The sequence below is a fragment of the Ctenocephalides felis genome, unplaced genomic scaffold (assembly GCF_003426905.1).
Source record: "Ctenocephalides felis isolate EL2017-DRISC unplaced genomic scaffold, ASM342690v1 CF-g0.4_SCAFFOLD_01170, whole genome shotgun sequence".
Lineage (NCBI taxonomy): Eukaryota > Metazoa > Arthropoda > Insecta > Siphonaptera > Pulicidae > Ctenocephalides > Ctenocephalides felis.
Genome location: NW_020537324.1, coordinates 73057220 through 73082641, shown reverse-complemented (window position 1 = coordinate 73082641; position 25422 = coordinate 73057220). Strand labels below are relative to the sequence as shown.

General features: G+C 28.9%; 1 protein-coding gene across 1 annotated transcript; it reads left to right on the top strand.

Annotated features, from left to right (window-relative positions):
• LOC113366446 (tyrosine-protein phosphatase non-receptor type 23) lies at window positions 1-25422 on the top strand. Its single transcript, XM_026608046.1, has 22 exons — window positions 1-149; window positions 2116-2318; window positions 2388-2565; window positions 3696-3840; window positions 3912-4048; window positions 4123-4272; window positions 5516-5689; window positions 5818-6002; window positions 6081-6225; window positions 7016-7250; window positions 7326-7522; window positions 9626-9923; window positions 9985-10137; window positions 10821-11855; window positions 15764-15967; window positions 16028-16503; window positions 17751-17894; window positions 21183-21311; window positions 21397-21578; window positions 21648-21820; window positions 25047-25166; window positions 25238-25422. Exons 1-22 carry the CDS (start codon window positions 63-65, stop codon window positions 25360-25362), a joined length of 4875 nt encoding a protein of 1624 aa, XP_026463831.1. The 5' UTR covers window positions 1-62; the 3' UTR covers window positions 25363-25422.

Sequence of the window (25422 nt, the reverse complement as noted above, 5' to 3'; positions counted from 1 at the left end):
GTTTTCCTTTAAAAAAGAAGAGTTTGGCAAAAAAAATACAAAAGTGTTAGAGATTTACCACCATGGAAGCGGTGCCGAGGCTTCCTATGATCAGTTTTGATCTAAAAACTAGTCCCGAGCCACCACAATTTGCACCGAAACTTAAGCAGGTAAAACTGTGTTTACAAAAAGAATTCACTAATGTTTTGGGATATATAATATTATAATAGGCTATAAAACTCATATTCGACTAAAGCAGTAGTACAGTATTGTTGTTTTCTAGTTGATAGCAAGCATTAAACAAATGCTCATTGTATACGCCTTGTTAGTCATTAGCTGTTAACCTATAAAAATTACACAAAATGTCCAATAAACTTCGCGAAAGAAAATATAGTAATAATTTAAGTTCTAATCATTAAATTTAAGCAGGTTATACTATGTTCATAAAATGTTTTCCAAGAGCTTGCATAAATGATGACTTACAATTATCCCTACCTCACCCCGACAAAAGAACATACCACTACACAAAACATTAGAAATAGAAAAATATATACTAATATTCAAAATAAAAAATTACAAAATCAGAACTTGCACCACAATAGAGACAAACAAGGATATACACGACCATCAAACGAGACAAAACCGAAACTTTCACATGAAACATGCAAAAACTAGTAAAGGACTTGCAAGTCCTCTGAGAAGTGCAAGCAGCCTTTACAATAAGCTACCGGACGAACTTAAGACAATGACGAACCGAAACAATTTCAAAATTAAATTGAAAAATTACAAAAGAGATAAATGAAATAAACGAGATAAAATTCCTTATTTTAATTACTATATTACTTCTGTTTTGTAAAAATTTTAATTACAATTAAGTATAAGTATGTATGTATGTACGCAAGCGTTCTGTGTATATATGTGTGTATAATAGTAATAAGTAAAAATATATAGATGTCTTAATGTAAGTCTGTTACATCAAGTTTAGATTTTATTTTTGAAGTAAAAGTTCTTTAGGCGCGACATGGGTGTAAAAACTTCTTTAGGCGCGACATGGGTTAGCAGTATAATTCGTGAGTTAATAAAAATGTCAGGATTGGAAGAATATTTTATCTCGTACCCCATAAATAATTGTAGTGCAAATGATCGCAAATAAATAATGAAACTAAGGAAAAACCTGCGCTGCGTAAGAAATGATAGCTTTGGCTATGTATGTTTTGTGTGTGATCGACTTTGGCTTCAAAGTGACTTAGAAATATCAAATGATGCTCAAAAATAAATTCTTAATAATGTTTTTTGAATATTGATTCAAATAATCAGGTTGGATGTCAAACTTGTCGAATGATATTAAATCCGGGTAAAATTCCCACTTTGTGTAAATTTAATGGGTTTGTATTTCCGCCTATACCAAATTATCTACCTAATATAGATACTGTATCTGAAAGGTTAATTTCACCTAGGTTGTGTTTCGTGCAAATTAGACGATTGCGACATGCAAATGGACAATTTAGAATATTTGGCCAAATTATAAATGTGCCTGTTGACGTTAATAATATGGTTAATTTGTTACCTCGTAATATTGATGATGATCATTGCATTAACGTTCACATAAAAAAGCAAATGATTCATAGATCAAGCTATGTGCAGGGCTTGATAAATAAAACAAATATAAAAGTATGGCTTCAATTTGTTAGTTAATGAGATTATATCGTCAGCGAAAAAATAAAAAAAATACAAATAGTAAATGAATGTATGTTAATTTTAATTACATGAAGTTCTTCAAACACAATTATTACATAATGAGTTGCAAAAACAATATTTGTTTAGGCGTTGTTTAACATAATCCACTGTGTGAATGAATATTATAGAATTTATTAATCAGCAATTATTTTAAAACGATCATTTCATATTTCAAGTACGACTTTGATTACATTATTGTTTGTAAATACTATACATATTTTTAATGCAATCATAAATATATAATTTATAATTTATCGTTATATAAATGTGTATAATGATTGACGACACTAATAAATAAAAAAAAAAATGCTAAACAAGTATCAGTCACCATATTCGATATTATAACATAGTTATATTTTTTACTATTTATCACTAATCCATATTAAATTCTACTTGCAGTACATTGCTGAATTTTACCACGAGGATCCCGAAAGCTACAACAATGAATTTCACGCATTGGAGGGATTACGTGCAGTTGCTGTGCGTCCAGCAAAAGATGTTACCGGTTGCTCAGTCCTAAAAAGATATTATGCGCAGCTACATGCTTTGCAAGGAAGATTTCCAATGGAGAAGGGGCAGCCTATGGCTATATCTTTTACTTGGTATAATTCATACTTATAACAGACATATATCAGATAACAGTTTTATTTATGTATTGTTTTGATTTTCAGGAAAGATATATACACTTCTTCGTCGGTCTCGGCTAATGATATCAGGTTTGAGATTGGGGCAGTACTGTACAATATTGGTGCTCTGCACACTCAATTGGGAGCAGCTGATTCCAGAAATAGTGCTGATGGGATGAAATTGGCATGCACTCATTTTCAATGCGCTGCTTGGGCATTTCAGGTAAAAAATATGAACAAAGCTCTTGTAATGATGTGAATGTATTAAAATTATATAAATACTAGGGAATGCAATACCGGTATACCGAATTACCGGTAAACCGCCCGATTTTTCGGCGGTAATTTTACCGGTATTTACCCCAAAAATACTGGTATTTTCGGTATTTTTACATAAGTGCTATTTGATACAAAATACACTAAAGTTTAAATTTCTCGGAACAAATTTGTCTTTAAATTCCATAATTGCATAAACAGCTATATCTTCAAGTGATTCTATAGGATAAACAAATGTCAAATATTATCTCAACTCGTCATTAAACTGAATATTTATTGCTTTACTAAGGGCTTCATATCGTGTTACAATAAATAGAATTGGACTGATAGATAATGATGTTTGTTTCCTCTTTTGTAAAAATGTAACGGTTATTTTAAGTAATATTTGTGTCAAAATATTTTATATCATACAGATTACCACTGCGTTATATTTTTTTCTAACTTTATACATAATAATTATGATAATTACTAAATATTTTTGCTTCTTATTACAATTATAAAATATTATTTTTCGAAAACGTTTCAAAGTTTGAAAATACTATAGAAGCATCACAATGTGATAAATAACAATACTCAACAATTATAGTAACTTATTATTTATCTGGACAAAGTATCCGATCTTAAATTAGTGTAGAAAAATTTTTTTTTAAATATTGGAGATTATGCTAATTTACCACATCGGGCACAGACAATACAGTTTATTATAATAATGTAATATGATATTTTATGAGTTTTTGGTCTTTCTTGCTCATAAGTTCGTTTTTGGTGAAAAGTACTCAATATAGTGATAATGAATTAAATTGGATATAATTTTGTTAAATTATTAGTTAAAAAAATAAACTTATTGTTTTATTTTATAGTTTTTATTGTTTAGTTGAATATAGTTGTAGTTGTATATGCATTTTTTATATTTGTACTAGTAACTTTCAATTTTGTTTACGTTTGTGTAAGATAATAAAAATACCGGTAATTTACCGGTATTCCGGTTTTAAAATGAAAAATTACCGAAATACCGGTATTGAAACTTTCCATCGGTATTACATTCCCTAATAAATACTAATACTGAATAATGTGTTTTAGCATTTGCGAGAAAACTATTGCCAAGTTGTTAGTGAGGATTTATGTTCAGAAATAATGACATTTATGACTTCGTTGAGTTTTGCTCAAGCACAAGAGTGCATTTTAGAAAAGTCTATGGCTGATAATAGAAAAGCTACTATTGTAGGTAAGGATAAGGATAAAGATTTTCATATATTTAATTCTTAAAACAAGTTTTACAACAGAAAATTATTTTAGCTCGAATTGCTGTTCAAGTGGTGGATTACTACGGTCTGGCGTTGGCTGTTTTGTTGACTGGTGGTGACGATGGACCAGTTGCAGATACTGTTGGATCCAAAGTGTACAAGGAGTGGAAGAAATATATACAATTTAAGGTATGAAAATTATTTATTATACTTTAAACACATCTTTCAAATAAAACAGAATATATCTCAGTTTTATTTTATAGATTGCATATTGTGGCTGTGTTTCCCTCTTATACCAAGGACAACAAGCAGAAGAACAGCAAAAGATGGGCGAACGTGTTGCATTTTATCAAGCTGCATTTAATAGACTCGAGGAAGCAACAAAACTTGCTAAGGGAATGCCTAATGCAGAGGTAAGGAATTTATCACTTTTTATACTCCAGTCAGTGGAGCGTTTTGGGTCAGAATTTTTGAAGTAAAATTTCTTTAGGCGTGACATGGGTTAGCAGTATAATTTGTGAGATAATAAAAATGTCAGGATCGGAAGAATATTTTATTCCGTCCCCCATAAATAATTGTAGTGCAAATGATCGCAAATAAATAAAGAAACTAAGGAAAAATCTGCGCTGCGTAATAAATGATATCTTTGGCTATGTATGTTTTGTGTGTGATCGACTTTGGCTTCAAAGTTGCTTAGAAATATCAAATGATGCTCAAAAACAAATTCTTAATAATGTTTTCTTAATATTGATTCAAATAATCAGGTTGGATGTCAAACTTGTCGAAAGATATTAAATTCGGGTAAAATTCCCACTTTGTGTAAGTTTAACGGGTTTGTATTTCCACCTATACCAAATTATCTACCTAATATAGATACTGTATCTGAAAGGTTAATTTCACCTATACATAGATCAAGCTATGTGCAGGGCTTAATAAATAAAACAAATATAAAAGTATGGCTTCAATTTGTTAGGCAAGACGGATATTACAGCTGTTCAAGGAAAGAGATTATATCGTCAGCGAAAAAGTAAAAAAATACAAACAGTGAATGAATGTATGTTAATTTTAATTATATGAAGTTCTTCAAACACAATTGTTACAGGATGAGTTAATTTGCAAAAACAATATTTGTTAAGGCGTTGTTTAATATAATCCACTGAATGAATATTATAAAATTTATTAATCAGCAATTACTTTAAAACGATCATGTCATATTTCAAGTACGACTTTGATTACATTATTGTTTGTAAATATTATACATATTTTTAATGTAATCATAACTATATAATTTATAATTTATCATTATATAAATGTGTATAATGATTGACGACACTAATAAATGTGTGCATCACGAGTGTTACCATAGTACTAATAAACATTATTCAAAATTTTTATATGATGTATTTATTTTTACTCAACTTAAATTTGGTACTTTATACAGTAGCAAATAAGTTTTACTTCAATCGCGTGTGATCCTTACGCGCACTCTTTTTTTTATACTGTGCTCTGATTTCCATTAAATTTTGGAATTAGGTTCATCTTACCCTCAAGTTTGAAAGTGAAAACAATTTAGATCCTTTGTTTCCTCCATTTACTACACTATTAGTATTCCACAAGCTTTTATCATAATTATATCAAAATAATTTCTGCAAATAGGCAATTGCTGATGCTCTAAACTTCACTAATGATGTTGTCGAGGGTAAGAGGAAGGCTGCAAAGAATGAGAATGAATTCATTTATCATGAAGAAGTTCCAGAGATGTCTGCGCTTACTCAAGCTACTGGAGCACCTCTTGTCAAAGGCATAGCTTTTAGTGTTACTGACAAAGATGTAAGATATTAATGTATATATGTACTTCTATTGGGATAAACACTTTTTATTGCATTTAAACCAAATGTATATTTACTATATAATTTTACTAATTGAGGTTTGTTCCGCTTTTTATATTTTATTGGTAGGTGCTCGGTGAAGATATATTCAAGAGATTAGTTCCAATCAGCGCTCATGAAGCCTCCTCTATTTACTCTGAAGAAAAGGCACAATTACTACGTGATATTGGCAATAGAATTGAGACAGCAGACATGAACCTTCAAACGCATTTGAGTGCCTTGCACCTGTTAGGTCTACAAGTCATGGATGACAAGTAATTTAATATAAATCTTAACCATTAATTTGTTTTTATGTACCGCTGCTTTTATGATCACAACTATATTTTTTTTAGTATACCACAGGCATTGATTGATCGATGTGCAGCATTGAGTGCTCGTCCTGATACTACGCAGGAAATTACGCAAGCAATGGATCTTTTAGCAGAAACTTCGAATGAAGTCCAGGCTCAGTTGCTGGAAATACAGAAGTTACTTGAGGTATAAAAATTATACATGATTTTTTTTACTAAATTTAAGGGGGTCTTCCTATGTGACGGCCTGTTTTTTAGGGATATTTTAGGATTTTTTTTCTACGACCAGTAAATATTTAGAGCTTCAAGTTTCTCATCATTTATTAACACATATTTGGACAGTATAAATATAAAATTTCAGCTAAAAATATTCAGTCAAACTAGAGTTACGGCGCTCTGAACATCCCCGCCTCGAAAAAAAGAGCTCCCACTTCCTCCACGATTCCGGCAGTTCGGCTTATCAGAAAAAAAAAAATAAACGGCGTTTTAATTTGTAGGCTTAAAAGCACGGAATGACCTATAATCAAATGAATATAAAAAAAATTGGATTTTTGATAGACATTTGAAATAAAAGTTGCAAATTAGGCGTTTTTTTTTTGTTTTTTGCTATAAAAAAATCAAAGTTTTTATATTAATAATAGTTCATTCCATGCGTTTAAATATATTGAGTGTGCCCTGTAAATTTCAAGTAATTCGGTCCAGCCTTTTCTGAGATACAATGGAGGGAAGATTGAAAAACACAGTTTTGAGAAAAACGCGTTTAAAGTTTCTAACTGCCAACTCAGCGCTCCGAACCGCTCTTTCTTTTACCTGCTGTATCTTTAAAACGACTTCGAATTTTCTAAAATCGCTTTACTACCGTATTCTAGACATGTTAAGGGAGCAATTTATGAAAGAAAAAAAAATCGATTTTTTCAACCCATCACATAGGAAGACCCCCTTAATAGTGGAGATATCTACATAGTTTTATATTTTAGAAAGAAGATGAAAATGAAAAGAATTATGTGCAGTCAATGGGTGCCAGACCAATAAACTCTGTCATAATAGAAGTAACCAGAGAATTTAATAAATACAAGGAAGCAAACTCAAAAGCAGAAAGTTCAAATGATACATTACGACGGGCTATGTCGATGCATGTAAACAATTTGCAAGTTCTTGCTCAGCCGTTGAATGAACTTCAAGCCGCTCTACCTAAGATCAAGGAAGAAGATGGTATATAATTTTAAATAAAATAAGTTTATCTTTAAATAGTATTCTAGTAATACTAAATATTATGTTGAATTTCAGCTCTGAATGAAGAATTAAAGTTAAAACTTCAAGGAATACTAAACAAAGTTGATGAAATGAGAAAGCAGCGCATAAGTCTTTATAATCAATTTCGTGAGGCTACTCTTGCTGATGATATCACTGCAAAGTTAGTTGCTTGGGGAGATAAACCGTCTGAGGAATTATTCCAGAAAGAGCTTCAGAAACATAAGGACATGGTAATTACATAAATATCTTATATCCAATATATATATATATATATATATATATATATATATATATATAGGTTGTCAAATATCTCCCTTCCGCCTTTTTGTATTATAAACCAAGAGCAAAAAAGCGGAAGGGAGATATTTGACAACCTAATATATATATATATATATATATATATATATATATATATATATACTAGCTAACCCGGCAAACGTAAAAAATATGCCTAAATTGATAAGAAATTAATAAAAGTGCCGAAAATCAAATATTTAATAGATTTGGACTCTGATTCTTTGACAAATAGTTAAAAACTTGTTATAATTTTCAAAATTATTTGACATTTCATACTTCAAAAATTAATTCACTCGCATCATAGTTTTTTGTTTATTATACTTTTGTCATAAAATTTTACTTCAAATATTATTTATTTGTTAATAAATTATTAATTATTTTAAGTCATCAATGAATAATTATATAATTGTTAAATTCATAAGTTTGGCTAAATCAACACAGGAATATTGTGGAAATAAATATTTTTTTACATAAAGATCTGATTTTTGACATTTGCATTTTATTTCAAATTAATTATAACTGTCAAAATATTTTCTTTTCGGTCAAAATTCAATATAATATGATATAATATTTAGTTTGTCTAGTTTGATTTTGTCAGATTCCAATGATACCCTCAGATTGTACTATTCCATTTAAGAGGTTACAATTTCCTGTAAGATTAGCATTTGCGATGACAATCAAAATATATCTCAACTCATATATTAATAATAATATTAAATTTTAATTACACAAATTTCTTTACGCTCCGATAAATAATTCCAACGCTTCATAGTGTTTTGTTTATTTTAATTTTGTTTGTCAATTTTTTTTTAATTAAAGAATAAATTAAATTTTAGTCTAAATCAATGCAGTATCTTTATCTAAATATACAATTTTTTGTATAAATATTTGATTTTTTACATTTGCATTTAATTGAAAAATAGTGAATGTCAATTTCATATATCCAATATGCAATAAATTTATAAATGTCAAAATATTCACTTCTTGGTCCAAAATTAATATATTATGATAATATCTATTTTACAATAATGTTTTGTATCTATAATTTGTTTGGCAATATTGCCAATAACATAACTTGGAATAATTAATTTGCTTCTTATTGAAGTAAGTCGTTAAACATTTTTTTGTGAAATGTCAAAATTTTGTTTATGATTAAAAATTAATGCTTAAAAATTTGAATAAATTTTGACATGTAAAAAAAATTAAATGTCATTTGTCAGTATTTATGAAAATAATTATATAAATAGATTTACGATTTAGATTTAATTGATTAGCAGCTTACCAAATTATTTCAGAAACCAAAACTTCGTCAAAACATTATAGATCAGAGATCACAATAAAAAAGCGGCATATTGAATTTAAAATTAATTTAATTTTAATTGAATTTTAATTTAATTTTAAATTCAATATGTCGCTTTTTTTTGTGATCTCTGATCTATAATGTTTTGATGAAGTTTTGGTTTCCGAAATAATTTGGTAACCTAATCGAATAAATATAAATTGTAAATCTATTCATCTAATACTTTCCATAGATATTGACAAATGACATTTCACTTTTTTTCAAGTCAACATTTATTCAAATTTTTAAGCATTGATTTTTAATTAGATTTCAAACTATAAACAGTGATTTTGAATATAGCATTTCATCAAATTTGGATTTAAATGTTGTATATTTCTATATATGTATATGTTTTTGAATTATATTTTTTGAACTGTCAAATATTTTTTGTCAAAAATCATAAATCTGTTTTTTCTCGAATTTTCCATAAATTTTGACATTTGTCATTTTAATGTTTTGTTTTTTTTTGGTCATTTTCTGTCAAAATTTTTAGAAATTTATAAAAATTATATATTCATATTTCAAATTTACTTTTCAAAATTTCCTATAACCTAAGTTGGATATATATGCACACGATGAGCCATTAAAATTTAAAATCAGTTCAGTAGTTTGGGCGTCCGTCGCGAACCAACATCGTGACACGAGATTTATATATATATATATATATATATATATATATATATAATTTTATTTTTAGGTAGCGTTACTAGACCAAAATATTGCCGCCCAAGAGAATATTCTAAAAGCTCTAACAGAAGCTTACGCTGAGTGTGCTCCTTATTTGAAACATCAAATGGAAATTATGCGAAAAAGAGAACATTTCTGTGCCAGTTTAGTCGCTTCCTTTGATGCATACGAAGACTTATTATCAAAGATGACGAAAGGAACCGATTTCTACAAGAAACTGCATACAAATGTATCGAAATTATTGGCGCGTGTGAAGAGCGTTACCAATGTCCAGCAAGAGGAAAGAATCGCTAGATTGCAAACAAAAAGTAATAATACATAAATGATAGAGAAAAACTAGCAATTGTATTAATATATTATTTTGTTTAGGTAACCCCATTAAGACTGAACCGAGTATTGCAAGTAATCAGAGTAAACCTGCTGCTAGTACTGCACCAAAACTAAAGGATTATTTGGCTGCTGGTTTCGGAACGGATTCATACAGAGTGCCAGGTGTTCGACCTCGTCCTCTCGGTTCTGAAGGTAGGTGAAATAAAATCTTTATCAAATGTAGTAACCATTGTATATTGTATTATCGAATTCCCGAAGGAGAAGTTTATGTTTTCATCAAAAAATGCGATTCGCTAATTTTGTTTTCTCCTGGACGTTTCTGAAGTCATTCTGAATCGAATGAAACCAAATTTATGGAAAATGTATGTGTGTGTGTGCGTGTATGTGAACAGATTTTTTGCCGTAAATCGACGTTTTCTCGAAAACGGCTGGACCGATTTCAAAAATTTAAAAGCCACTCGATGTATCTCTACGAGGACTATTGTCAATTTTGTGCGACGATCGGCCAAGCCGTTTCTTTATGAATCACAGAAAAGTGTTCGTTCGTTTTTAATTATGTGTAATAAATCCACTCTGAATACTTTTAATCACTCATAAATTAATTAATTTTTTATTGATTTGCCTCCAGACAAAATATCAATACCAACTAGTTAAATAAACTAAATAAAAATAGTTAAATAAACAAAAAATAAAATAACTACCTTTAATATCATGATTTTATTACTTTTTCTTCCGCTCGCAAAGAAATGGCAAAAATATACGTTTTTTTTTTGGTTGCTACAGTGGTGTAACCCTTAAAGCAAAATGCCACATACACCAAGTTTTTTTTTAACACTGTGTATTATTAACCTAAGCTTAATTAAATTTATTTTCAGGAACAACTGATCAAACTATGGACAATACAAGTTCTACTTATGCACAGCAGCCATATTATCAAAATATGAATATGGGACCTGTGTCATCTAACACACAAGTATATCAAGCTGATTTGTCGTCATATAATTCGATGAATTATGTAATGGATTATTCAAAATTTGGAACGGATCAATCAAATCAAGAAAAACCTGTTTTGTCCATGTCGGGATACAATTATCAGCAATATCTACCGAGTACATCGAATAAAACTAATACGATTGATGTATCGGCAAACATAATGAGCAATCAAAATTATAATAGTAATTTTGCAAATAAGTCTGTGCAGTATACGAATGCTTCAAATATACCGAATATTCCTCAAGAAATTCCGAATGCACAAAACACTTATTCACAAGGGATGCAGAATTTAACTCAGAACATTCAGCAAATGCAAACTTCATTACCTAACACTCAAAATTTGGCGCAAAATTATACTTCAATGGTGTCAAGTAATTCTTTGCCAAATAAAACACCTGAACAAAATTATGTATCAGCAGGAGGCAATGTTCAAAATTATGTTCAACCAGTTCAAAATCTGAACTATCAACAAGTTCCACAATCTTTTGCTAATAAACAAGATTATTCAGCAAATCAACAGATTATTAATAAGCTTGGTCAGCAAATGTCAAATTTAACCATCCAAAATCCACCGACTGTTAGTGGATACAGCACCATGTACCAGCAAAATCAGGCGGTATCAGTACCATCAAATTTACCATTAAGTTCTTCGGCTAATGTTCAATATAATCAAGCAATGTCGTACTCCGGACATCCTGGTTATTCGTACGATCCGTCTACTGGTTTATATCAATACAGCTCTGGATACCAAAATATGCAAATGTATGATAATCAGATGAGGAATTATACAGGAAACTATGGTGATCCAAGCCAAACTATTAATTCGAGTGGTAATTGGCAGCAGAATTATCAGTATACTAATGCTGGTAATAATTTGGGAACCAGTAATACGTTGTCTTCCCAAGCTGGACACTTAGGTATGTTTTTTTCTTATTTATTTATTAATTTTTCGAATGAGAAGTTTGTTTTTAACACACTATAGGCGCGCAACGTTATAATCGGTTTATATATGAAATTAATAGAGTTTGCTTGTATTTTTTTGTTCAAATGATTTATACCCTAGTCAAATTAAAGCTAAAATAGATAAATAGATAAATAATTTCATTAAATTATACTATTTAAACAGAAACCAAAAAACTCTTATTATTTACTTATTTCATGACGTTTAAAAGCTGCATATTATGAAGAATATGAATTTTTCAACTTTTCAAACGGCAATATCTCAGAAACGGTAATTCTAACAAAAAAAATTAATAATAACAGTTTAATAGAGAATTTTATAATAAATAAACTTATCTAACATAATTTTTAAAAAAAAAATATGGTTTCGGCGGAAAATGGGAAAAACTAGATTTTTGCACCTTTGACCTTTAATAAAAAAAATCGCAGATGTCGGATCGATGGGGACTTTTGACCATTTCATTTGTAATGGCCTATTTAACATCTGTACCAAATTTCAGCTCTATGCGAATTGTTCCTAACTGAAAACTTAATTTGACTGGGGTATTAGTCGTCTGTCGTTTATTTTAGTATACCTGTCCCCGTTTTACACGTTTCAGAAAAAACAGTGTACCTCGAAAAATTTATTTTTATATGGAAAAATCGTGCTAAACGAAAATTTCTATGAAAATGCCCTTTTTGCCAGTTTTTCATATGATGAATGACAAATACATTGAATGAAAAATAAATGATAATATATTTAAATTTAAAAAACGTGTATTTTGAAAAAAATATTTTTATATGGAAAAACCGTGCTAAACGAAAATCACTATGAAAAATCCCTTTTTGTCAGTTTTTCATATGATGAATGACAAATTTATTGAACGAAAAATAAATAATATATTTAATATCAAACATATTTAATACATTATAAGAAAATTAATTTATTTCAATAATAAAACAAATATAAAAAAAATATTATTAATATTGCATTTTCTTTATAGATAAAACTTAAAATTAAAAAGTGAATGCAAAATTAATACATTTCGTTAAAATAAGATTATTTTCAAAAACCGGGGATTAGGTGTATTACAGTATTTAGTATATTATTTATTTGTATACTTCAGTATAAGCTAGATTACATTTTAAAAGAAAATTAACTTATTTCAATAATATAACATATAAAAGAAACTAGTGTCAATATTACATTTTCTTTATAGATAAAACTTAAAATTAAAAAGAGAATGCAAAATTAATACATTTCGTTAAAAAAAGATTTATTTTATAGTAATTAGTATATTTCTTATTTGTATACTTTAGTATAAGCTAGATTGCATTTTATAAGTTAGGAAAAAAAAATTTGAATATCTATATAATAAATTTAAATATTTTATAGGAACGTTTTTCTGGTAATAGACAATGTGTGAATTTTGGACATTTTATAACATTTTTTGAATACCTTTGAATTTTTTCTCCGGCCGCTATGTTTTATATATTTTAGTAAAAACTAGATAAATTTTACTAAAACTTAGTATAACCTATAGTTTACACTTGCATATTAAAATTTTGAATATTTCGTAGTTGAAATGCGGACTTTAGTACCTTGAACACTTGCGATAAATGATTTTATAATATTTTTTAATTTTCTTCAAACATTTTTATTTCGGACATATTTTTTTACATTAGCAAAAACTAGATAAAATTTACTAAAATATGGTAAAAACTGTCATATACACTTGGATATTGAATAATTCGTAGTTGAAATGCGAACTTCAGTATTTCCATAACTTGCAATATGTATATGATTTTGGGACATTTTTTAGTTTTATTCAAATAACTTTTAATTTTCTTCTACGACATTATAATTTGTTTACATTTGTAAAAACTAGATAAAATTTACAAAAATCTAGTAAAAACTGTAATATACACTTGGATATTTAAATTTTGAATAATTCGTAGTTGAAATGCGGACTTTAGTCAAAATTAGCAATATATGGATTTAGGGCATTTTTTTAGTTTTCTCCCAATACCTTTTGATTTTTATTTTGGACATTATAATTTGCTTACTTTAGTAAAAACTAGATAAAATTTACAAAAATCTAGTAAAAACTGTAATATACACTTTGATATTGGAATATTGAATAATTCGTAGTTGAAATGCGGACTTTAATATTTTTATAGTTTACGATACATGGATTTGGTAATTTTTTTTTTACTTTTTTTTCAAAAAAAATTTTTTATAAATATTTAATAATTATAATATGATTTCATTTGTAAAAACTAGATAAAATTTACAAAAATCTAGTAAAAACTGTAATATACACTTTGATATTGAAATATTGAATAATTCGTAGTTGAAATGCGGACTTTAATATTTTTATAGTTTACGATACATGGATTTGATAATTTTTTTTTTTACTTCCGGACATTATAATATGCTTACGTTATTAAAAACCAGATAAAATTTACTAAAATTTAGTAAAAACTGTTTCATACACTTTGATATTGAAATTACGAATAATTTGTAGTTGAAATGCGGACTTTAGTGCAGTAATATAATAGTTAATTATATATTAATACTAATTAATACATTTAACGTTTTACTCTATTACTTTACCTATACATTTAACTCTATTACTCCTATAGTTTACTTTATTGCTTTGAAAAAATTCAAAGTTTCCGCTTTTTATATATAAAAAAATTATATTTTTAGAAAAAGTCCTACTTTTTTCAAAAAAAATCTTTTTTTTTTTCAAAAATTTTACATTTCTCAAATTAAGAATTTAAGGGGCACAACTAGTTCAGAAACCTTTGAAACGTAAAGAAATGCAAAAATTTTCAATTTCGATTTTGGACGATTACAATAACTTACCCTAAGGGAAGTTAAAAATTTGATTACCATATTTTACTTCCAAGCATAAACATGTATTACGTACGTATTAAACTAAAAACTAAATAAATTTAATCAAATTCTCCGTGACTATTAAAAAAAATATGAAATTTATATTATAAAATTTAGAATTTTTGAATATTGACTCAAAAATTGCACATACTAAGTATTTTTATTTTTTGCCTAAAAAATGGTGATTTTTGGGAATTTATATAAAAAAACTGCTTTATCAATCATTTCAACATTTTAGGAATATATTTATACATGTTTTAAGAATACATAGTAAAATTTTTGAAGAAAAAAATTAAATATTTTTTAAGTTATCGTCGATCTCCAACGGCGCGACAAAAAAAAGGCCCTTCACTGCTGCAGTGATTCCGGCCTTCTACGTGGATGAAATTAAAAAAAAAAATCTCGTTAAACTAGATTAATATTGTATGTAAAATGAATTACGATAAAGGAAAAAAATAAAAAATTGACAAAATGACGGCATTTTTTTAAAAAAAAGTCGAATTTTACCCAAAATTTTGGTCGTTTTTGGACTGCCAAAATTCGATTTTTGATCCGATCAAAAAGTCGATAGTTCATTTTACGTAGAACTATATATAGAACATGTAAAAAAAATTCGATAGTGATCGGATCATTTGTTTTTGAGTAATCGCTGCAGCAAATTCGGAAAATGCTGTTTCGAGAAAAACGCGTTTAAAGATTAAATGATCGTTATACTATACACTATATATATACTCTTTAAATGGATGTAACTCAAAAACTATTTAAGATATCGGTTTAAAATTTTGGTACGTTATTTTTAAAGGTAAAACCTAACGAAATATGGAAAAATTGAAAATTCGTTTTTTTGAAAATTTCACACTAGTTGTGCCCCTTAATATTTGGTACGAGAAGTTCCAGCAACTTGCCATACACCACTAGTTAACTTTCCGAATGAGAAGTTTATGTTTTTAATATGTGTTTATAATATATATTTATTTATTTTAGGTCAAAGTTTTGCACAGCAGTATGCTTCTAATGCTTCGCAAATTAGTGCTGATCAGTATTATTTACAAATGTATGGAGCTGCAGGAGGCAGCATGGACGGCTCAAACATTGCTGCTCCATCAGCTGTTTATCCGCTCACCCCTCAAAGTCCAATGACTTATATGAACTCTGGTGCTAGTATAACGAATACAACTTTCAGCCAAGGTAAAATTAATAGTAACCGAATTTGAAGAAATAATTTTGAGTAACTCCTTTTATTTGCAGATTCTGCAAATTCAAATCCAACAACGTCTCAGAAACATTCCGCAGGAGTCCAAAGTAACGTGGATTTATTAGCTGGCTTAGATTTTTCTTCCTCCGTACCGATATTAACCCCTGAACAAAATTCGGTTTTAAACAAGAAATCTGAAAATGATCCAAAAAACTTGAGTAGTGCTGACACCAAACAAATATCTGGTGTCAGCACTAATAAAAATTCCAATGTTAGGGAAGAAGAAAAAAATATTGCTGAGAAAAAAGCCGCCGAGAAGACAGAGGATATTAAAATAGAGCCGAAAAATATTAAGACTGAGAAACAGAATAAATTATTGGATCTGCAACAAACTCCGAGCAAGGAAAATTTAGTTATGTTTTTACATGAGGTCGAGAGACAAGAGAAGTATTTAGAAGGCATCAGCACGAAAACTTTAAATGGGCCGACACCTTTGGAAACTAAATGGAAGGAACTTCAAGATTTATTGGTAAACATAATGTTCAAGTTGCAACATTTTTCAACATTACATTTCATTATCTAATATATTTAATATATTTATCTCTTTGCTAGATAATTTCTAATATGAATTATTAACTTCCCGAAGGAGAAGTTAATGTTTTCATCAAAAAATCCGATTCTCTAATTTTGTTTTCTCGACGTTTCAAACCATTCTGAATCGAATGAGACCAAATTTGGAAAAAGTATGTGTGTGTATGTTTTTGTGTGCGTGTATGTGAACAGATTTTTTGTCGTAAATCGACGTTTTCTCGAAAACGGCTGGGCCGATTTCAAAAATTTAAAAGCCATTCGATGTATCTCGACGAGAACTATTGTTTCTTTATAAATCGCAGAAAAGTGAAAAATTTTTCGTCTACGTTTTAGCCCGCAATTCTGAATGGATTTTGAAAATTCAAAAACCGTTCGAAAGATATTGGTTGGGAATCGTGCAGATTAGTTTTTGGTAGAGATCGGCCGGGCCGTTTTCTTGTAATAATGTTTTAAAAAAAAATATTCGACGATTTTTATGATTATTTTTTTGACGGTAGATACCATAGTCTTCTAAATCACACTAAAATATTACAGCCCTACGACAACTGGTTCAGCTTTAAAAAATTGTCAAAGTTTGCAAAAATTGGTATCGTTTTTTTGGCATTTGTCAAAATTAGACTTTTGATCGACGTTTTCTCAAAAACGCCTGAACCGATTTTAGAAATTTAAAAGCCATTTGATGTATTTCGTGAGGACTATCGTTTGTCAGTTTTGTGCGACGATCTGCCAAGCCGTTTCTTTGCAATTTGAAGAAAAATGTTAAACTTTTTGTCCACATTTAAGCTCATCCTACCGAACCGATTTTAAAAAATCAAAAACTATTCGAAAGATATTAGTTGGGAATGGTACTGATTAATTTTAGGTGAAAATCTATCGAGCCGTTTTCTTGTAATTAACTGTTGAAAAAAAAATTTTAAGCCGATTTTCATGGAACTTTTTTTGGCGATATACATCATGGTCTCATAGAACTTACTGTAATATTACGGCCTTACGACAAGTTGTTTAATTTTAAAAATTCGTCAAACTTTGCTAAAATTATTATCGTTTTTTTTTAAGTAGGATTGATGAAGTATATTATATACACATTTTTTATTGATTAAGTCGATTATTTAGACATATCGGTAAGTTCATGTAACTTGCCTCAAGGCTAAATACCAAACCAACTAGTTTATTTATTTATTTTAGGCATTAGATGTGTCTTCAAAAAGTATATCAGTAGCAAGGTGCTATCCAGCAAAAAATCGTTGCCCTGATCACTTGCCTTATGATCAAACGAGAGTGCAGCTGCCGGATCCTAACAATGATTATATTAATGCTTCTTATGTAAAGGTCAGTAGGTTTATTATTCTTAATATATATACATAGCTGGGCATTACTCGTTAATCCGTTAATCGTTAATTAACGAAGTTAACATTTTGATTAACGGATTAACTTTTAAGTTAACTTTTGAAAATGTTAACGGACACGTTAACTTCCGTTAAAATGCCAGAAGTCCGTTAATCGTTAATCCAATGCCCAGGACCGTGCCTGGCCAGCGTGCAGTGCGTGCACCGCCAAATGAAAAAAAGAACAAATTCAAAGACGGCCATAACAAAAAATGGTCGAAATAAATAGCTGTTGCATTAAAAGTCTACTGAATTAAAAGGCGGCCAAATTAAAAGACTGTTGGATTAAGAGGCGGCCAAGCTCAAAGTCCGCTGAACTCATTCGCTGCCGTAAAGTCCGCTGTATATATCTAAAAGACCAAAAATACCGTAGTAAAAATCAGCCAAAGGCGGCCCTATTGAATGCGACTCTGTTTCTAAATAATTTATAAGTTATAAACTTGGTGTAAGTGGCAACTTTGCCTAAATCAAGTTGCATGAAGTATCCAAAATGTGTTAATAATCGACTTAACGATGAAAATATATTAATTCATGAGTACATTGCAATGTGAAAAACTATCGCAGATTATTCAATTTTGTACAAATTTTTTAAAAATATTAGTTATGTTTTATAAATAGTTTAAAAATTACATATTATTGAACAAGAAACAAACTGTAGTAAATTAAAAACAAGACCCAAATTTCCAAAGCAATTTGTTAATCAATAACTGAAAAACGACTCGTCGATTATTGACAAAATTTAATCAGCAAGATTCTCAAATAGAAAACGTTTGTAATGGTTTTTGAATTTTTAAAATCAATTCACTAATTAAAAATTTGAGACTTTTTTGAAAATTCTAAAGGCAAAACTAAGCAGCACGAGTGCTTATCGAATTTACGAATTTTGACGATTTTTCAAATGGGATTGTGCATTTTTGAGAAAATGTCGACTAAAGATGAAATTTTGACTCACGTAAAAAGCGCCGCTCATTTTTGCAATCTTTGATAGTACATATTTTAAAAATTAAAATGACTTAATGTGGGTCGAAATATTTAGTTATCTCAGAGACCATGATCACTATCGCCAAAAAAGTTTTATAAATATCATCGTAAGTAATATTCACCAATTAAACACGAAGAAACGAACCGACCGATCTGTTAGAACTAATCAGCACGATTCCTAAATGATATCTTTCAAACAGTTCCTGAATTTTTAAAATCGATGCAGAATTTTTGGCTAAAACGTGTACAATAATTTTATATTTTTTCTGTTGATTAGAAACAGCTTGGCCGATCGTCGCACAAAACTGACAGGCGCTAGTCATTATCTAGTTACATTAAATGACTTTTAAAGTTTTGAATTGGATTTAACCGTTTTTGAGAAAACGTTGCCGAAAATTCAAAAATCGGCTTTCAAACGATTCAGAATGACTTAAAATGTCGAGAAAACTTGAAAATTACAAGACGATTTTTTTCGTGAGAACATATTGGATATTTTCCTATTATGCTATTTTTAAGGGCGGCCATTTATATGCTCGCACGCAGGCGGCCACATACCTGCCAATTATTACTATTTACCGCACGGCACAGCTTTAGCCAATGCCTTATTAAATGACATAGAGAAAAGATTTGGACCACTCGTGAATGATGAACAGTGCCAACATGTTCAAAAGACTTGTTCAACGATGCTGCATTCCTCGGGGAACAGATATTCATAAATCAATTTATTAAATACAATACTGCTATACCCTCAAGCGCTGCAGTTGAACGTTTGTTTTCCACGGGTAAAGACATTTTGACACCAAAACGAGCCTCGCTTTCAGACGAAAACTTCAACATGTTAATGTTCATGAAGGGGAATATGCACCTTATGCCCGACGCTTAACCCGTCGCGCGTTTCCTATTTTTCGCAAAAAAACTCTTTCCCTTTATTTAGAAAAAAATTCTTGTAAAAACAATATGCAATCATAAAAACAGAAAGTTGACCAATAGCGTTATTATCACGGTGTGTGCATAAAGCGCGTCGCGCCATTAAGGGGTTGAATTACACATTTGAATTATACAAGTATTTTGTTTTATTCATAACCTGTTAACTTCCAGAACCTAAACCAATAAGTTTTTTAAGTTCACTAACGCAACAATATAAAAATGTAATTTTATACATATTAACGGATTAACGATTAACGTTAACTTGCGTTAATTATTCCGAAATGTAACGCTTTAACGTTTAACGAAGCTAACTTTTTTTGTAGCGGATTAACGATTAACGAAGTTAACTTTTTGATTAACGGTGCCCAGCTATGTTATATATATATATATATATATATATATATATATATATATATATACTAGCAAACCCGACAAACTCCGTTTCGCCACCAGATGGTTTTGCGAGAAAGATGAAGAACTTTTTTGTTTGTTTTATATTTGAAAAGGAAAAATGTGATTTTATTACACAACAGTAATGAATTTATTTCAATTACAAAAATGATGTATTTTTTAGTTGAACTTCTCTAAGTAAATGATAGTGAATTCGCAAATTATCCGTTTCATTGAAGTGCTCTTTGGTAAACCACATTTTTTGTTTTTTGATCTGCGACGTTAACACAAACAAAGCGGATGGTTTTCTAACTCGCGTGCAGGCAACGTATAACTGTCCATGTGAAAAACAATGATTTTCTAAATAATCTATTTGAAATTTATCCCGCAAACACTAAGCGATTGGCCTTGCGACTTGTCATTGCGAACGCAAGGCGAACTGGAAATTGCAATCGTTTGAAGTCAAACGGAAGACCAGTCGGAATCATTGGTATGTCACCAAATCGCCAGCAATTTTTGATTGAATTGTGAAATTCAGTGCGTGTACATCATTATTCTTTGCGGCAAGAATTGCTCGTTGACTTAACCAAGCATAATTCTGATAATTCTCACTAATGTCATTACTCAAATTTTTAATTACTGTGCGTGAAGTTCGAGCAATTTGCATTAAGGCACGATGCCATGCACCACTAATTTTCTTAGCTATAAACCTTGCGGAGCCCGAGACCTTTCCAACGAATGCAAAATTGTCGAAATCGGTTCGTGCGTTCTGGAGTTATTTCGTCAGGAAGGAAAACCCGACTTATTTTTATATATATAGAAGATATATATATATATATATATATATATATATGTGTGTGTGTGTGTGTGTGTGTGTGTGTGTGTAATTCCTATATATAGTATGACCATTATAAAAATATTTGTACAATTCCAGAACATGTCACCAGTATGTCCAGATTTCATTGTAACTCAGGCACCAATGTCCAATACATTGGCCGATTTTTGGTCAATGGTGTGGAATGAAAATATCGAGACAATCGCCTGTTTGTTAAATTCGAACGAAGTGAGTAACTGAATTTATAATAGTGGCATATAGTACTCTAGAAAACAATAGTTACAAGCTATTTAACTAATGATTTTCTCTTTAGCTCGATGTGGTGTATTTTCCAACACAAAAAGATTCCTCGGAAATATTCGGAGATTATAAGATAACTTTGCAAACAATATCCGAGAACGAAGTCTGCATTGAGCGTGTGATGTCCATTAAGGGACACAGAGATAAACCGCCAAGAGATTTTTTGCATCTTCAAATCAAATCAACGCCTTCAAGGTAATATAAAATAAAATCAAACTATGCATTTAACTAAAAATTCCACTAAACCCTGATTTTGTTTTTCAGTTGTGAGCCGATATGTGGATTCGCAGACAAAATAGTATCTTGTTATCAGAAACAACATTCGATAAGTCATCCTGTTCTTCTTCACTGCTTAAATGGGAACAATGTGTGCGGAATGTTTGCGTATACAATTTGTTCCATTGCAAATTCAAAAATGTCAGCACCCTGTCTTTTAGGTAAATTTGAAATTTTAATAGACTTGCAAATATTTAACCCTCCGTCGGTCGGATATTTTTTCACCTTCGAACGGTCGGAAAGGTCTGGCTGGACCACTATTCATTTTACATGCATTTATATGGGATAAATGAGTTTTTGGTGTCTTATGTATTAACGATTATATTAGTAGTAAATATTTATAGTTTTGATTTTTTCTTTTTCTTACCGTATTTTGCATGTATTGAGCTTGCTTATAATAAAAATATTACATATTATATTATATTAAAAGAATCAAGAAATATAAAAAAATCGTTACTTTTTTTGTTAATTTTGCTGTTTTATATCAATGAAAAACAATATTTATTCTTTTTCGGCGCCTTTGAAATGAATGTGAAATTCAAATGAAAACGAAATGAGGTGCGTCGCCTTTGAAATGAGCTGTAAAACTTAAAGTGAAAATATAATTTCACTACAGCTTTGCCAAAAAAAAAAAAATTTCGAACGCAGTACGGGTAGAAAAATTGTTGATAATGTGTGCATTACTCATCCGATTTTCAGTGTTTGCGATTACCAATAAGTTTGGTAGGTTTTCAAGGAATTCTCGTCATGAAAATACTAACATTCATGTTACAACACATAGCAAAGAATATATACAACGCAGTTTGAATAGAAAATACCATGAAAAAAGACAAAATACTGGTTTACATATAATATATCAAAAAGCGTATATTTGTTTGTGGTGGTCTAGACAGACCTTTCCGATCGTTCGAAGTATAAAAAAGTCCTTATAATTATCCTTCTGTACATTTTTTCGTCCTGATTTGTTCATTGATCGACAGCTAATGAAATTTTAGGAAAAGTCAAGAAATTTCAAGTCGATAGGATTACTAGAAGTATTTTTTTTTTAATTGAAGTCGAAAAAAGTCTGGCCAGACCACGCCGACCGACGGAGGGTTAAATTCATGAAATAATTAGAATTGAATTTTACGAATCCCATTGTCATTTCAAGTTTATAAGAGGTTAATTTATATTATTTTATGCAATATTTGCAGTACCTTCGATTTTTTTTTTTTTTTTGAAAATACTCAACTTTTCGGAAAATTGGGAGATTTTTGAAAAAATACGACTTGAGTAAGTTTGAAATTTTTTGAAACTTTGGCAAAAAAAAATCGACTATTTTAAAAGTTGACAAAACTCGATTTTTTCGGAAATTTTGAATTTTTGAAAGAAATAGTTTTTCTTTATTTTTAATTAATATGTTTTAATATTTTAACTTTTTGAGAAATTTGATTTTGAAAGTTGATGAATCTCGCTTTTTGAAATTTTTTGAATTTTTTTGAGAAATTTGAATTTATTTGAAGAAAAGATTTTTTTCGTACATCTTGAATCTTTCTGAGACTTTCGAAAAAAATCAATCTGTTTCGAAGATTTTGTTGGTTATGATGTTTCGAGAACCTGACTGATTTGTTAAATAATTTTGAATTTTTTGAAAAAATTATATTTTTTAAACATTTAAACTTTTTGAGAAATTTGATTTTATTTCAAAATTTAGATTATAATACTTATTTAATTAGAAACAAATCGATACTTTTGAAAGTTTAGAATTTTTTTTAACATTAAGATTGAAAAAGGGCGTTTTTTTCTTGAAAATTTTGAAAAAAAAACACTTTTTGAGGATTCTGATTTATTTTAAACTATTGAAAAGAAATCGTCTTTTTGATACTTGAAAAAACTTGATAATTTGAAATAATTTCGAAAGTTTAAACATTTTTTAAACAATTCGATTGACAGAAGTCGTTTTTTTTTAGAAAAGTCTTTTTAAGAAGTTTGATATTTTTTAAAGTTTTGAATTATTGGGAAAATTTTAATTTTTTTTATTAGGAAAATTTGAATTTTTCCCTAATTTTGATTTTTTTTTTATTAGAAAAATTTGAACTATATAGAAACTTTTGATAAAAAGATTTTTTTTTAAATTTGTTTTTTTAATGTGTTGAAAATCTTACTGATTTGTTGGAGATTATCGAAGTTTTTGAAAACTCGACATTTTTTTTAAAAATGTGGAAACAATAGATCTTGTGGAAACTTTTGAATGAACTCGACTTTTGAGAAATCTTCTAAAAATACCGATTTTTTTTAAACCTTTTTTTTTGAAAATTATATTTGATAAAAATCGACTTTTTAGAACATTTTCAAATTTTTGCAAACTTAACTTTTTGAAAATAATAATTTTTTGTAACTTGAAAAAATCGACTTTTTGAAAACTCGCCTTTTTATGAAAATTTGAAAAAATACTTTTTGGAAATTTTTGAAATTCGACTTTTGATATTTTTTAAAAATTTTAATTTTTTTGAAACCCTTGCAAATATGTTTTTTTTTTAGAATTATATTCCTTTTGAAATTTTGATAAAAAACAACATTTTAGAACACTTTCAAATTTTTGCAAAATTTTGACTTCTGAAAATATTGATTTATTTTTTTGTAATTTGAAAAAATGGACTTTTTGGTAGTTTTTTTTTTTTTTTTTAATTAAATGTTAGGACATTTCGCTGAACTATATTTATTTGAAAAAAAGATTTTTTTTGTAAATCTTGAATCTTTTTGAGACTTTTGAAAAAAAAAACAATCTGTTTTGGAGATTTTGTTGGTTTTGATGTTTCGAAAACCTGACTGATTTGTTAGATAATTCTGAATTTTTTTTCCCAAAAAATCATAGTCCATGGTTTTTTTTTTGACAATTTTTTTTCCCCAAAATTTTTTTCCCAAAAATTTTTATCCCAAAAAATCAAAGATTAGTTTTTCCCCCGAAATCTTTTGTCTCAATTTTTTTGTACAAATTTTTTATCACGAAATTTTTTGTCCAAATTTTTTTTTGTCCAAAATTTTTTTTGTCCAAAATTTTTTTGTCCAAAATTTTTTGGCCCAAAATTTGTCCCAAACTTTGTCCAAAGTTTTTGTCCAAATTGAGTCACTTATAAGTGAACATTATAAGTTTTCAAAGAAATGGAAATAAAATTTATACACATTATTAAAATATTTGATTTGAAATTTCGAATATTTATTTTTCGACAGATTTTTGTACTTTTTTTTTATTAGATCTCCGAAACCGCTAGACCTGCCTTACCAAAAAATTGTATCAATTATTTATTCCGTTATTGAATCATTCAAAGAGAAAAAATTATCATGCATTTTAAAATTAAAAGACTTCACCTTTTACGATTGATCATTTTTCAATTGATGTATTTACAGATTCGTCGAATATTTGTCATTTGCTTTGCTCTCAAAGAAAAGGAATGATTCGAGATCGACATTATTTGTTGCTAGCGATGGAAGCAGAAGTTCATAACGCCAGAGCATTATTAAATAGACGTAAGTTTTTATAAATTCATCACGTAATTATGTAATAATATCAACCATTCTTATAATTCATTTTCTCTTAGATAATCTAATGACTTCCTATCAAATTCAGAATAAATCTAAGAATACTATTCCACCTCCGCAAGAAGTCTTAGTTAAAGACCCACTTGCTGATTTAGATCCGCTGTGGAAAATTAGAAAGACGTAAAGTAATATATTGTTTATTATTCTATTCAAAATTGATATTTTATAACATTTTTCATAATTA